The 13,799-nt window shown below is 45.4% G+C and overlaps 1 protein-coding gene across 1 annotated transcript in view; it reads left to right on the top strand.

Moving 5' to 3' along the window:
• The window catches only part of LOC116981352 (putative neutral ceramidase C), a 61,965-nt gene extending 51,981 nt beyond the window's left edge, over window positions 1-9,984 (top strand). The window contains exons 17-20 of the mRNA XM_033034362.1: window positions 1,296-1,448; window positions 2,944-3,003; window positions 5,345-5,433; window positions 9,565-9,984. Of these exons, the coding sequence (XP_032890253.1) occupies window positions 1,296-1,448; window positions 2,944-3,003; window positions 5,345-5,433; window positions 9,565-9,748 (486 nt within the window). The 3' untranslated portion in view covers window positions 9,749-9,984. The remainder of the gene's footprint in view (window positions 1-1,295; window positions 1,449-2,943; window positions 3,004-5,344; window positions 5,434-9,564) is intronic.
• Window positions 9,985-13,799: the final 3,815 nt, after the last annotated feature.

Here is a 13,799-nt window from a genome sequence, read left to right as displayed (position 1 = left end):
AAACCCGCAATGAGGTAAAACTGTCACTGAAATAAGGTCGCTTCAGTCTCTTTCAATAGCTTTAGTTTCCACTATAGGTTCTAATGGCAGCACAGTGGCGCAGCGGTAGTGTTGCTGCCTTACAGCGCATTCAGCTCCAGAGACCCGGGTTCCATCCCAACGACAGGTGCTGTCTGTACGGCGTTTGCACGTTCTCCCCGTGACCTCGTGGCTTTTCTCTGAAATCTTTGGTTTCCTCCCACACTCCAAACACGCACAGGTTTGTAGGTCAATTGGCGTAATAAATGTAAAAATTGTCCCTTAGTGTGTGTAGGATAGCGTTAATGTGCGGGGATCGCTGGTCGGCGCGGACCTGGTGGGCTGCAGGGCACGTTACCACGCTGTATCTCTGAACTAAACTATTTCATACAGAAGTCTTAGTTTAGTTTAGTTTAGAGTTGATATACTCTTTGATAATATACAGTTAGAATAGCTGTTACATAGAAACATAGAAACATAGAAATTAGGTGCAGGAGTAGGCCATTCGGCCCTTCGAGCCTGCACCGCCATTCAATATGATCATGGCTGATCATCCAACTCGGTATCCCGTACCTGCCTTCTCTCCATACCCTCTGATCCCCTTAGCCACAAGGGCCACATCTAACTCCCTCTTAAATATAGCCAATGAACTGGCCTCGACTACACCCTGTGGCAGAGAGTTCCAGAGATTCACCACTCTGTGTGAAAAAAGTTCTTCTCATCTCGGTTTTAAAGGATTTCCCCCTTATCCTTAAGCTGTGACCCCTTGTCCTGGACTTCCCCAACATCGGGAGCAATCTTCCTGCATCTAGCCTGTCCAACCCCTTAAGAATGTTGTAAGTTTCTATAAGATCCCCTCTCAATCTCCTAAATTCTAGAGAGTATAAACCAAGTCTATCCAGTCTTTCTTCATAAGACAGTCCTGACATCCCAGGAATCAGTCTGGTGAACCTTCTCTGCACTCGCTCTATGGCAATAATGTCCTTCCTCAGATTTGAAGACCAAAACTGTACGCTACAATAGCTTCTTCAGACTGAGATTCAGGGGAGAGGGAGTCCAGACATGTGGAGGGGTAAGGTGTGAAAATGACAGATCAAAGCAGAAGATGTTAAGGGAATGTAGAATGGCTCATTGCTAGCTGCGGGGAAGGAGATGAGGTGGCATCCGATCAGGAAAATTAATCAGAAGGACAGTGAAACTGGTCGGAGAACTTGGATAAGGCAGGGACAGAGAGAGGGGAAAGCAAGATAACATGTATCCATTTTCCAATGCTCTAGAATTCTGTTGATCAGTTGCCCAAAGGTCCCGAACCACCCAATTTCCCGGACAAGAAGCTGATCTCCTTGCTGCCTCCTAACCCCGTTGATAAGAAGCCGAAGAACACAACGTTTGGTGATGTAGTTATAGATGCACATGCTGCATACAAGCCGGTAAGCCAGCAATGTTGATCCATGTTTCTGGTTTTTTTTTTGTTTTGTTTTTTTTTTTGTTTTTTGTTTATTTTATTAGAAGTTAATACAATACAAAACAATACAGTGGCACCTCATTTTAGGTGCCAACTATGTCATACCGTAATCCATTCTATGTACAACCTCTAGTTTTATGTTATGAGAAGGAAGTAAGCAAGACAAGAAAAAGAAAACAATAGAAAGGGGAAAGAGTGGAAAAATAGATGGTAGAGAGTAGAAAAACGTGAAGTGTGGATATAAAAAATAAAAATAAAAAAATAAAATAAAAAAGAAAAGGTGGAAAGTAGAAATAGAAGAGAAGGCCCCTTAAAAGAGAATTTTTCAAATCTGTATTCGGAGATGTAGATCTATCCACGTCATGAACTGAAATCAGCAATCCTTATGGTACCGCTGCATCACATGATTCCAAAAAGTCGATGAAAGGAGACCAACTCCTTAAGAATTGGTCATATTTATCTATTAGTCGGAGTCTCATTTCTTCAAGGCGTGCTATGTCCATCATATTCCTAATCCACATTTTAACAGTTGGTATGGTTGTATTTTTCCAAAATTTAAGTATCAATTTCTTTCCAATTATTAACCCATAATTAAAAAAAACATTTTGGTCTTTATTTAAATTGGTATCTTCTCCTATTATTCCAAATATAATCCATTCCATTTTGGGTTCTATTCTTGACTTGAAGAGCTTTGTAAATATATCAAATATATCACTCCAAAATGTATTCAACTTTGTACATCCTACAAATGAATGTGTTATATTAGCGTTTTGAAACAAACATTTATCGCATCTGGGAGAGACGTTTGGATAAAATTTATTCAACCTCGTTTTTGAATAATATAGTCTATGTAATAATTTGAATTGAATTAAATTATGTCTTGTATTAATAGAACAGTTATGTGTATTCATCAAATACTTTTCCCATCTATCCTTCGAGATCTTTATCATTAGCTCATGTTCCCAATCTTCCCTTAGTGCTTCTGTTGAGGGTGATTCTCTATATAATATATTATTATAAAAGTATGATATTAATTTTTGTGAATCAGCCTTAATATTCATTGCTTCTTCTAAAGGGTCTAAAAATATAGTTTGAAATCTACGTGTTTATTTCTTCATAAAGTCACATACCTGTATATATTTAAAATATTGATTATCCTTCAATTTAAATTTTAATTTTAATTGTTGAAATGATAACAGTTTGCCCAATTCATACATATCCCCTACTTTCCTAATCCCCAGTCTATCCCATTGTTGATATGTTTTGTCGATGAGAGAAGGTTTGAATGCGGGGTTGTTCAATAGTGGGGTTGTTTCTGGTTTTAACAAGTGATTCAGTCTTGAAATTACTGATCAAATTGCCAACAATTTTTGGGGGAAATATTGCAAGAATTGCCTTGTAAAACCTGTGTGCTCTCGATGCAATGTTTAACTCTCTTTCCACCTTTCTATTTGTTGTAGGGAGATGTTGCAGAAGTGACTTTTATTAGCGGCAATCCCAGGAACTCGGTTGGTTTCATGGTATGTCACTTAACCAGATGGTGATGGTGAAGGAAAAAAGTTATTGTTTGAATTGATAGATTGAAAGGTATAGCATGAAATTTGACCCTTTGGCCCACTGAAGATGAACTTCGATCACCCATTCACACGCTAGTTCTATGTTATCCTACTTTCTCATCCACTCTCTGCACATTAGGGCCAATTTATGGCAGTGCAGAGGGTAGAGTTGCTGCCTTACAGCAAGTCAGAGACCCGGGTTCGATCCCGACGACGGGTGCCGCCTGTACGGAGTTTGCATGTTCACCCAGTGACCGTGTGGGCTTTCTCCGGGTGCTCCGGTTTCCTCCCACACTCCCAAAGACGTACAGGTTTGTAGGTTAATTGGCTTCTGTAAAGTGTAAATAGTCCCCGGTGTGTAGGACAGTGCTAGTGTACGGGGTAATTGCTTGTTAGCACGGACTCTTTGGGCCGAAGGGCCTGTTTCCACGTTCTATCTCCAAAGTGTAAAGCTGCTGCCTCACAGTGCTAAAGTCCTCTGCTTCAATCCTGACCTCGGGCGCTGTCCGTGTTGCGTGTGCTCATTGACCGCGTGGGTTTCCTCCAGGTGCTCCGGTTTCCTCCCACATCCCAAAGGCGTGCGGGTGTGTGGGTTAATTGGCCCCCCTGTAAATTCCCCCGAATGTGTAGGGCGTGAAGGCAAAACTGGGACAACGTAGAACTGGTGCAAAAGGGTGATCAATGGCCAGTATGGATCCGGTGGGCTGAAGGGCCTGTCTCCACGCGGTGTCTCTAAACTGAAATTAACGTACCAACCCCCACATCTTTGGGATATGGATTAGGCCAGAGAGCTCTTTAGCACCCACAGACCTGTTTGGACAAATCGGCAACAGAAAGACTATGGTATAGCTCTGAATCCCTCTGATTCAGGTAACCACTTGTGAATCATTGATTAGGTTTAGCGATAAAGTGCATTAAATTACCAACTATGACCAATATATTAGACAGTGGAGAAGAGTTTCATTTTCAGTTTAGTTTATTGTCACCTGTACCGAGGTACAGTGAAAAGCTTTTTGTTGCGTGCTAACCAGTCAGCAGAAAGACAATACATCATAATAATTAATCCATTTACAGCGTATAGATACATGATAAGGGAATAACATAATGTCAGCAAAGTCTGATCAAGAATAGTCCGATGGTCACCACAGAGGTAGATAATAGTTCAGCACTGCTCTCTGGTTGTGGTGGGATGATTCAGTTGCCTGATAACAGCTGGGAAGAAACTGTCCCTGAATCTGGAGTTTTCACACTTTTGCCTGATGGGAGAGGGGGGAAGAGGGAGTGGCCGGGGTGCGACTCGTCCTTGATTATGCTGCTGGCCTTGCCGAGGCAGCGTGAGGTATAAATGTAGTCAATGGAAGGAAGGTTGGTTTGTGTGATGGTCTGGGCTGCGTCCGCAATTCGTGGCAATTTCTTGCGATCCTGGATGGAGCCGTTCCCAAACCGTGCTGTGATGCATCCCGAGAAAAATGCTTTCTACGGCGCATCTGTATAAGTGGAATACGGAGACAGATTGTCGGGGACACAAGGAACTGCAGATGCTGGAACCTTCAGAAAAGCACAAAGCGCTGGAGGAACTCAGTGGCTGGAGGAATGGACAGGCGACATTTTGGACACAGATTAGTGGATCAGCGTTCAGTTGACAGACCGAGTAGGAAAGTCATTGGAGATGATGAGGAACGGCAATATGAATGATTGGAATTCCAATGTCATTTAGATACAACCGTCAAACTGTTGCCCAATTACATTTATTCGCTCAGCCAAGTTTACGAAGTCTGACGGAGGGTCTCGACCCCAAAACGTCACCGACTGATGTTCTCCAGAGATGCTGCCTGTCTTGCTGAGTTACTCCAGCACTTTGTGTCCTTTGGAGAGAAGGGGAATGGGTGACGTTTTGGGTCAGGCCGGAAACGTCACCCATTCCTTCTTTCCAGAGATGCTGCCTGTCCCACCGAGTTACTCCAGCATTTTGTGTCTATCATCGGTTTAAACCAGCATCTGCAGTTCCTTCCTACAGACTTTGTGTCCTTTTGTGCATTAACCAGCATCTGCAGTTCATAGAAATGTAGATACATAGAAAATACTGTAGGTGCAGGAGTAGGCCCTTCGGCCCTTCGAGCCAACACCGCCATTCAATATGATCATGGCTGATCATCCAGAATTAGTAACCCGTTCCTGCTTTTATCCCCATATCCCTTGATTCCATTAGCCTTAAGAGCTAAATCTAAGTTCTTTGCTGCTACAAGTTTATTGATAAGTTTCCGTAATCTTGATATACATTTGCATTATCCCACGTCTGCTTTAGGCTGGTGGAACATTTCTGACAGTCGAGAAATCTGACCATGTGGCTGGCAGATGGGTAGTTCGGTACAATGATGCCTCCTGGGACACACGGTAAGTCTTTTATTGTCGGTGGCACCATATTATAGGAAAAATGTTGTCAAGCTTGAAAGGGTTCGGAAAAGATTTATGAGGATGTTGCCAGGACTAGAGGGTGTGAGCTATAGGGGGAGGTTGAGTAGGCTGGGTCTCTATTCCTTGGAGCGCAGGAGGATGAGGGGTGATCTTATCGAGGTGTACAAAATCATGAGAGGAATAGATCGGGTAAATGCACAGTCTTTTGCCCAGAGTAGGGGAATCGAGGACCAGAGGACACAGGTTCAAGGTGAAGGGGAAAAGATTGAATAGGAATCCAAGGGGTAACTTTTTCCACACAGAGGGTGGTGGGTGTATGGAACAAGCTGCCAGAGGAGGTAGTTGAGGCTGGGACTATCCCAACGTTTAAGAAACAGACAGGTACATGAATAGGACAGGATTGGAGGGTTATGAACCAAGCGCAGGCACGTGGGACTAGGGTAGCTGGGACATTGTTGGCCGGTATGGGCGAGTTGGGCCGAAGGGCCTGTTTCCGCACTGTGTCACTCTATGACTCTATGGCATATTACGCCCTGCACCCGCGGTCAGGATCGAACCTGGGCCTCAGGCGCAGTGAGACAGCAGTTCCTCCGCCACGCCACTGTGTGTTCTCGTACCCTTCAAGTTCAGAGTTGTAAAAAAAAAAAAGCTTTAACTTGGCTATCTGTGGAAGGGAAATGTAGTAACAGACCGACCCTGCATCAGATAAAGGAAACTGCATTTGAAAGCATGTGTAGGGAGGAACTGCAGATGCTGGTTTACACCAAAGATAGTAACTTTCAAAACAAGACATAAGTTGGGTTTAGTTTAATGTCACGTGTACCGAGGTACAGTGAAAAGCTTTTGTTGTGTACTAACTAGGGGGCGGCACGATGGTGTAGCGGTAGAGTTGCTGCCTTACGGTGCTTGCAGCGCCAGCATCGGTTCAATCCCGACTACAGGTGCTGTCTGTACAGAGTGGGTTTTCTCAGAGATCTTCCGTTTCCTCCCACACTCCGAAGACGTACAGGTCTGTAGGTTAGTTGGTTTGGTACAAGTGTAAATTGTCCCGAGTGTGTGCAGGGTAGTGTTAATGTGCGGGGATCGCTGGTCGGCGTGCACTCGGCGGGCCGAAGGGCCTGTTTCTGCGCTGTATCACTAAACTAAACTAAAATAAACTAGTCAGTGAAAAGACAATACATGATTACAATTAAGCCATCTGCAGTGTGCAGGTACAGGGTAATGGGAATAATGTTTAGCGCAAGATAAAGCTGAGTAAAGTCTGATCACAGATAGCCCAAGGGTCCGCAATGGGGTAGATAGTAGTTCAGGACCGCTCTCTAGTTGTTGGTAGGATGGTTCAGTTGCCAGAAAAACAGCTGGGAAGAGACTGACCCTGAATCTGGCGGTGTGTGTTTTCACACTTCTGTACCTCTTGCCTGATGGGAGAGGGGGGAAGAGGGAGTGGCCAGGGTGCAACTGGTCCTTGATTATGCTGCTGGCCTTGCCGAGGCAGCGTGAGGTGTGAATGAAGTCAATGGAAGGGGGGAGGTTGGTTTGTGTGATGGTCTGGGCTGTGCCCACAATTCTCTGCAACTTCTTGTGGCCTTGGATCGAGCTGTTCCCAAACCGTGCTGTGATGCATCCCGATAAAATGCTTTCCACGGTGCACCTGTAGAAGTTGGTGAGAGTAAGTAAGTAAGTTTATTGGCCAAGTATTCACATACAAGGAATTTGCCTTGGTGCTCCGCCCACAAATAACAACATGACATACAGTGACAGTTACGAATGACTCAGAAAACACTAAACATTAATAATAATAAAACATGAATGATGAAACACCGTTGATCAAGTATGTGAACCAACAAAATACCAGATCAAAGGGAGGCGACAGATTTTTGGCTGTTGAGTAGAGCAACTACTCGTGGATAAAAACTGTTTTTATGTCTGGCTGTGGCAGCTTTAACAATCTTGACTCCCGTAGCCGGCGGCAGGCCACCACGTCTGGGCGATCAAGCTCCTGCATTGGTGGGGGGGGGGGGGGGGGATTTCAGCTCCCCCGCGCCGGGCGATCTATCCCGGGATCGGGGATAGTCGAAAGTCGTGCGGTTTTGGAGCTCCCGACTCGGTCTCTCCCGAGACTGCGAGCTCCTTGATGTTAAAGGATATCCAGAGAATGGAGGGATATGGATCAGGTGCAGGCTGAGATTAGTATAATTCGGTATCATGTTCAGCAGAGATATTGTGGGCTGAATGGCCTGTTCCTGTGCTGTCTGTTCTAACTGCAACCTCAGGTATTAGCAGCTTTTACCTTAAATAGATCAAAAATGTATTTGTTCGAAGTGGAAATAATATTTGCTGTGCCAGTCATTTGTATTTTCAGTCCATTAGGACTCGAGAATAAGTCAAAGCATCTTCTTATTGATTAATTTCTAAAACAGTGCATTACTTATTTCTAGTATTCAACTACCATATGCAATCAATCAGTCTTGCAGCAGTAAGGTACACAAAATTGCTGGGGAAACTCAGCGGGTGCAGCAGCATCTATGGAGCGAAGGAAATAGGCGACGTTTCGGGCCGAAACCCTTCTTCAGACTGATGGGGGGTGGGGGGGGGGGGAGAAAGAAGGAAAAGGGGAGGAGGAGGAGGAGCCCGAGGGCGGGCGGATGGGAGGGTGGGAGGAGACAGCTAGAGGATTAAGGAAGGGGAGGAGACAGCAAGGGCTAGCAAAATTGGGAGAATCCAATGTTAATGCCATCCGGACGCAAGTTCCCCAGACGGAATATGAGGTGCTGTTCCTCCAATTTCCGCTGTTGCTCACTCTGGCAATGGAGGAGACCCAGGACAGAGAGGTCGGATTGGGAATGGGAGGGGGAGTTGAAGTGCTGAGCCACCGGGAGTTCAGGTAGGTTATTGCGGACTGAGCGGAGGTGTTCGGCGAAACGATCGCCCAACCTACGCTTGGTCTCACCGATGTAAATCAGCTGACATCTAGAGCAGCGGATGCAGTAGATGAGGTTGGAGGAGATACAGGTGAACCTTTGTCTCCAACCAGTCTTGCAGCAGTGCTGCCTCTAGTGGTGGAGAGGCTGTACTCCATGCTAGAAAATGCATTGTTATTGTGTTCACGTTCACACGCTAGAGGGGTAGAATTAGGCCATTCGGCCCATCGAGTCTACTCCGCCATTCAATCATGGCTGATCTCTGTCTCCTGATCCCATTTTCCTGCCTTCTCCCCATAACACCCGTTTTATTCAAGAATTTGTCTATCTCTGCATTAAAAATATCCATTGACTTGGCCTCCACAGCTCTCGTGGGTTTTCTCCGGGATCTTCGGTTTCTTCCCACACTCCAAAGACGTACAGGTTTGTAGGTTAATTGGCTTGGTAAATGCAAAATATTTTGTCCCTAGTGGGTGTAGGATGGTGTTAATGTCCGGGGATCGCTGGTCGGCGTGGACCCGGTGGGCCGAAGGGCCTGTTTCCGCGCTGTGTCTCTAAACTAAACTAAACCAAACCAATAACCATATAACAATTACAGCACGGAAACAGGCCATCTCGGCCCTTCTAGTCCCTGCCGGACACTTATTCTCCCCTAGTTCCATCTACCTGCACTCAGACCATAACCCTCCATTCCTTTCCTGTCCATATACCTATCCAATTTATTTTTAAATGGTAAAATCGAACCTGCCTCCACCACCTCCACTGGAAGCTCATTCCACACAGCTACCACTCTCTGAGTAAAGAAATTCCCCCTCATGTTACCCCTAAACTTCTGTCCCTTAATTCTCAAGTCATGTCCCCTTGTTTGAATCTTCCCTACTCTCAGTGGGAAAAGCTTATCCACGTCAACTCTGTCTATCCCTCTCATCATTTTAAAGACCTCTATCAAGTCCCCCCCTTAACCTTCTGTGCTCCAAAGAATAAAGACCTAACTTGTTCAACCTTTCTCTGTAACTTAGTTGCTGAAACCCAGGCAACATTCTAATAAATATCCTCTGTACTCTCTCTATTTTGTTGACATCCTTCCTATAATTAATCCAATGTTGAAGGGTTCACCGCAGATGAAGGCAGGACTTGGAAGAATCTATCATGTTTGCAATTTCTAACTGCTGTTTGTTATTATTTTGAGGTTGTACTGGAACAAAGGTCCGAGAGGTCACAGCAATGTCACGGTGTCCTGGCACATCCCGTATTCCGTGGAGATTGGAACATACAGAATCCGCCATTTTGGTCATTTTAAGACCTTACAATTTCTAAAGCCAATCTTCAATCCTTATAACGGCTCCTCCACGACCTTCCAAGTGACAAGTTGAAGTTCCTGAATCACAAGATCGTTTAAATCGCAGAAGATTTTTCAAAGCCCCCTGATTACAGAGTGGGAGGACAGTCAATTAAAATATAATTCTGCCTATTCAGATTATTTGCTTTTGGATGTCGTTGAGATCTGTTTAGTTTAGTTTAGAGATACTGCAGCGGAAACACACCCTTCAGCCCACCGGGTCCGCGCCGACCAGCGATCCCCGTACACTCACACTACCCTACGCACAGTGGAGACAATTTAAAAATAATAATAATAATAATAATATATTTTATTGTCATTGCACATAAGCGCAACGAGATTTGGGTTTGCAGCTTCCATCTGATGTCATAACTTAAATAACTAATACAATTTAGATTTAGATACTGCGAGGACATGGTGCAGATGTGTCTGTGTGACGTGACCATCCGAGGGAGACAGTCCAGGGGGGTAGGGGGCACTCAGCAGGGCCGGTTCAGAGCCGCTATAGCTCTGGGGATGAAGCTGTTCCTGAGTCTGGAGGTGCGGGCGTAGAAGGCCTTGTAACGCCTGCCGGAGGGAAGTAGTTCGAACAGTCCATTACAAGGGTGTGAGGAGTCTTAATGGATGCTGACGGCCTTCCTGAGGCACCGTGTGTGGTAGATGCCCTCCAAGGCTGGGAGCGGTGTCCCAATAATCTTCTGCGCTCTGTGGACGATGCGCTGAAGAGCTCTCCTCTCCGCCTCCGTGCAGCTGAGATACCACACAGAGATGCCATACGTTAGTATGCTCTCTGTCGTGCAGCAATTTACAATACAGTTTACAATTACACCAAGCCAATTAACTTACAAACCTGTACGTCTTTGGAGTGTGGGAGGAAAGCGGAGAAAACCTACGTGGATCACGGGGAGAACTACAAACTCCGTACAGACAGCACCCATAGTCGGGATCGAACCCGGGTCTCTGGCGCTGTGAGGCAGCAACTCTACCGCTGTGCCACCTTGCTCCCCTTTTCTGGGATAGAAATAATCTTCGGTGACAGGAGCAGTAGAATAGGAACAGGAGATTCCTGAAGATCAACTCACTCCCCTCTACCGGATAAATGTAAAATAAATTACGTGATAACGTTAACAAAACATTGCAAATTAGATTAATTGAAAAGATTGCTGATAGGATTGAAATTCTGTATAACATAGACAAGATATCGTCTCAAATTATCCTTGCGAATAATCGCAATAAATAAATATATTTTGCAGAATTGTGAATAGACTTTTAAGATACAGCGCGGAAACAGGCCCTTCGGCCCACTGATTCCAATCCGACCCACAATCATCCCGTACACTAGCACAATCCTACACGCTAGAGACAATTTACAATTTTACAGAAGCCAATTAACCTACAAACCTGTACACCTTTGGAAAATAGGATGAAACCAGAGCACCCGGAGAGAACCCACATGGTCACAGCACCCGTAGTCAGAATCGAACCCGGCTCTCTGGCGCGGGAAGGCAGCAACTCTACCGTTAAGCCACTGTGCCGGCCTCAAATAAGGATGAATGAGGTCCAGGGCCAAATCCTGAGTTTAGGATATTAATATTGGAAACATTCTAATTCAACCTGTGGCAATTTTCGGAAGAGGGTTATAATGAAGAGTCAGTTTCAGGACGAGAGGGATACTGTAGAATGATACAGCGGGGGGGGAGAACAGGCCCGTCTGCCCAACCTGCCCGCACCGGCCAAAATGTCCCAGCTGCACTAGTCCCACCTGCCCGCATTTGGTTCATATCCCTCCAAACCTGTCCAATCCATGTACCTGCTCAACTGCATCTTAAACGTTGGGATAGTCCCAGCCTCAACTACCTCCTCCGGCAGCTCGTTCCATGCACCCACCACCCATTGTGTAAAAAAGTCACCTCTCAAATTCCTATTAAAATGATTTCCCTTCACCTTAAACCTATGTCATCTGGTCCTCGAATCATCTACTCTGGGCAAGAGACTGCGCATTTACACAATCTATTGCTGTAGTCATTTTATACAGCTATGTAAGATCACCCCTCGTTGTCCTGCCCTCCGATGATTAGAGTCCCAGCCTACTCAACTTCTCTCCCCCCATTGCTCAGACCCCCTAGTCCTGGCAACGTCCTCGGATATCTTCTCTGTGCCCTTCTGTCTGAGGAAGGGTCTCGACCCTGGGTTGCTCCAGCAATTTACGTCTACCTCCGATTTAAACCAGCATCTGCAGTTCTTTCTTGCACATTCTCTGTACCCTTTCCAGCTCTCCGGACTGAAGCCATAACTTTGATCTACTCAATAATAGCACAACCAGGACTATTTCTCAAGCAAGGGATCAATAAAGCTGGAGCAAAGAACAAGAGAGGTGGAGTCAAAGTGTATTTAAACATTGAAAGGTCAGCGATTTGGAAGGTTAACTGTGTTTTCCCGTCCTCTGGACTATCGATCCAGGAACATGTTTGACTCTCATCTGAGGAAGGTTTTGAAAATGTAATGAAATAAATTTGTAATAAAAATCTAGCACCTGTTAGGATAACTATGATGTCACTGCATTGATGTTAAAAATTAATCTGGTTCATTATGCCCCTGTCCCACTTTTGTCCCCTGTCCCACTTAGGAAACCTGAACGGAAACCTCTGGAGACTTTGCGCCCCACCCAAGGTTTCCGGAGGTTGCAGGTGGTTGCCGGAGGTTGCAGGTAGTGGAAGCATGTACGAAGACTGACAAAAACCTCCGGGAACCGCACGGAAACCTTGGGCGGAGCGCAAAGTCTCCAGAGGTTTTCGTTCAGGTTTCCTAAGTGGGACAGGGGCAAAAAGGCAAAGTGCAGGAGTAACGTTCCAGATTCAGGGACTGTTTCGTCCCAGCTGTTATCAGGCAACAGAAGCGTCCTCGCACCAGCTAGAGACCTTTAAACGTTATACCCTTTACCCTGTGGCTGTACACTGTGGATGGCTTGGTTGTAATCGTGTACAGTCTTCACTGACATGATAGCACGTCACAAAAACGCGCTTTTCCCCCGTACCTCAGTTCATGTGACAATAATAAACCAAACTAACTCAACGGGTCAGGCAGCATTTCCAGAGATCGTGGCCAGACTGCCTCGTACTTTGTAAGAAGGGAAAAGGAAAATCGCATCATAAACTGAAAATAGACACAAAAAGCTGTAGTAACTCAGCCGGACAGGCAGCATCTCTGGAGAGAAGGAATGGGTGACGTTTCGGGCCTGAGGAAAGGTCTCGACACGAAACGTCACCCATTCCTTCTCTCCAGAGATGCTGCCTGTGTCGCTGAGTTACTCCAGCTTTTTGTGTCTACCTTCGATTTAAACCAGCATCTGCAGTTCCTTCCCACACTTAACAAACTGAAGTGTCCGTCTGAAGAAGGGTCCCGACTGAAAAGTCACCTATCTATGTGCTCCAGAGATGCTGCCCGACCCGCTTAGTCACTCCAGCACTTTGTGTCTTTGTTTGTAAACCAGCATCTGCAGTTCTTTGTGACTTGTTCATTAATGTTCTTTGGGGAAGGATTTCTTCTGTAGTTACCTGCTCTATCCTGCATGCAACTAATCTTTGTAATGTGGCTGACTCTTAGCTGCCCTTCAGCTGGGAACACATTTATTTGCCTTAACTGTGCAGCATTTTGTGTGTGTGTGTGTGTGTGTGTGTGTGTGTGTGTGTGTGTGTTTATAAAATGTACGTCTTGACATTTCACCATTACTGCAACCCGAATATGTTGCATATTATATTAGAATAGAATGCCCTTTATTGTCATTCAAACAGACAAGGTTTGAACGAAATTTCATTCCTACAGTCTTGACATTACAAAAAAAAACCTTCGGCCCACTGCGTCCGCGCTGACCAGCGATCCCCGCACACTAATGGGGCTGCCCCATTGAGAACAAAGGGAAGAGATAAGACTTTTGTCTTCCATCACAGTGGGGAGGTGTTGGAGATTCATTGTGATGGATGTTGTGTTAAGTGTGTGTTAAGAGTAGACTTGATGGGCCGAATGGCCTATTTCTGCTCCCATCACTTATGAACTATGCTGAGAATGCAATCAACATCCACTGTTCA

Source organism: Amblyraja radiata, chromosome 15 (assembly GCF_010909765.2).
Source record: "Amblyraja radiata isolate CabotCenter1 chromosome 15, sAmbRad1.1.pri, whole genome shotgun sequence".
Taxonomy (NCBI): domain Eukaryota; kingdom Metazoa; phylum Chordata; class Chondrichthyes; order Rajiformes; family Rajidae; genus Amblyraja; species Amblyraja radiata.
The sequence above is the reverse complement of the archived record's forward strand: the minus strand, read 5'-3'. Positions and strand labels throughout refer to the sequence as shown.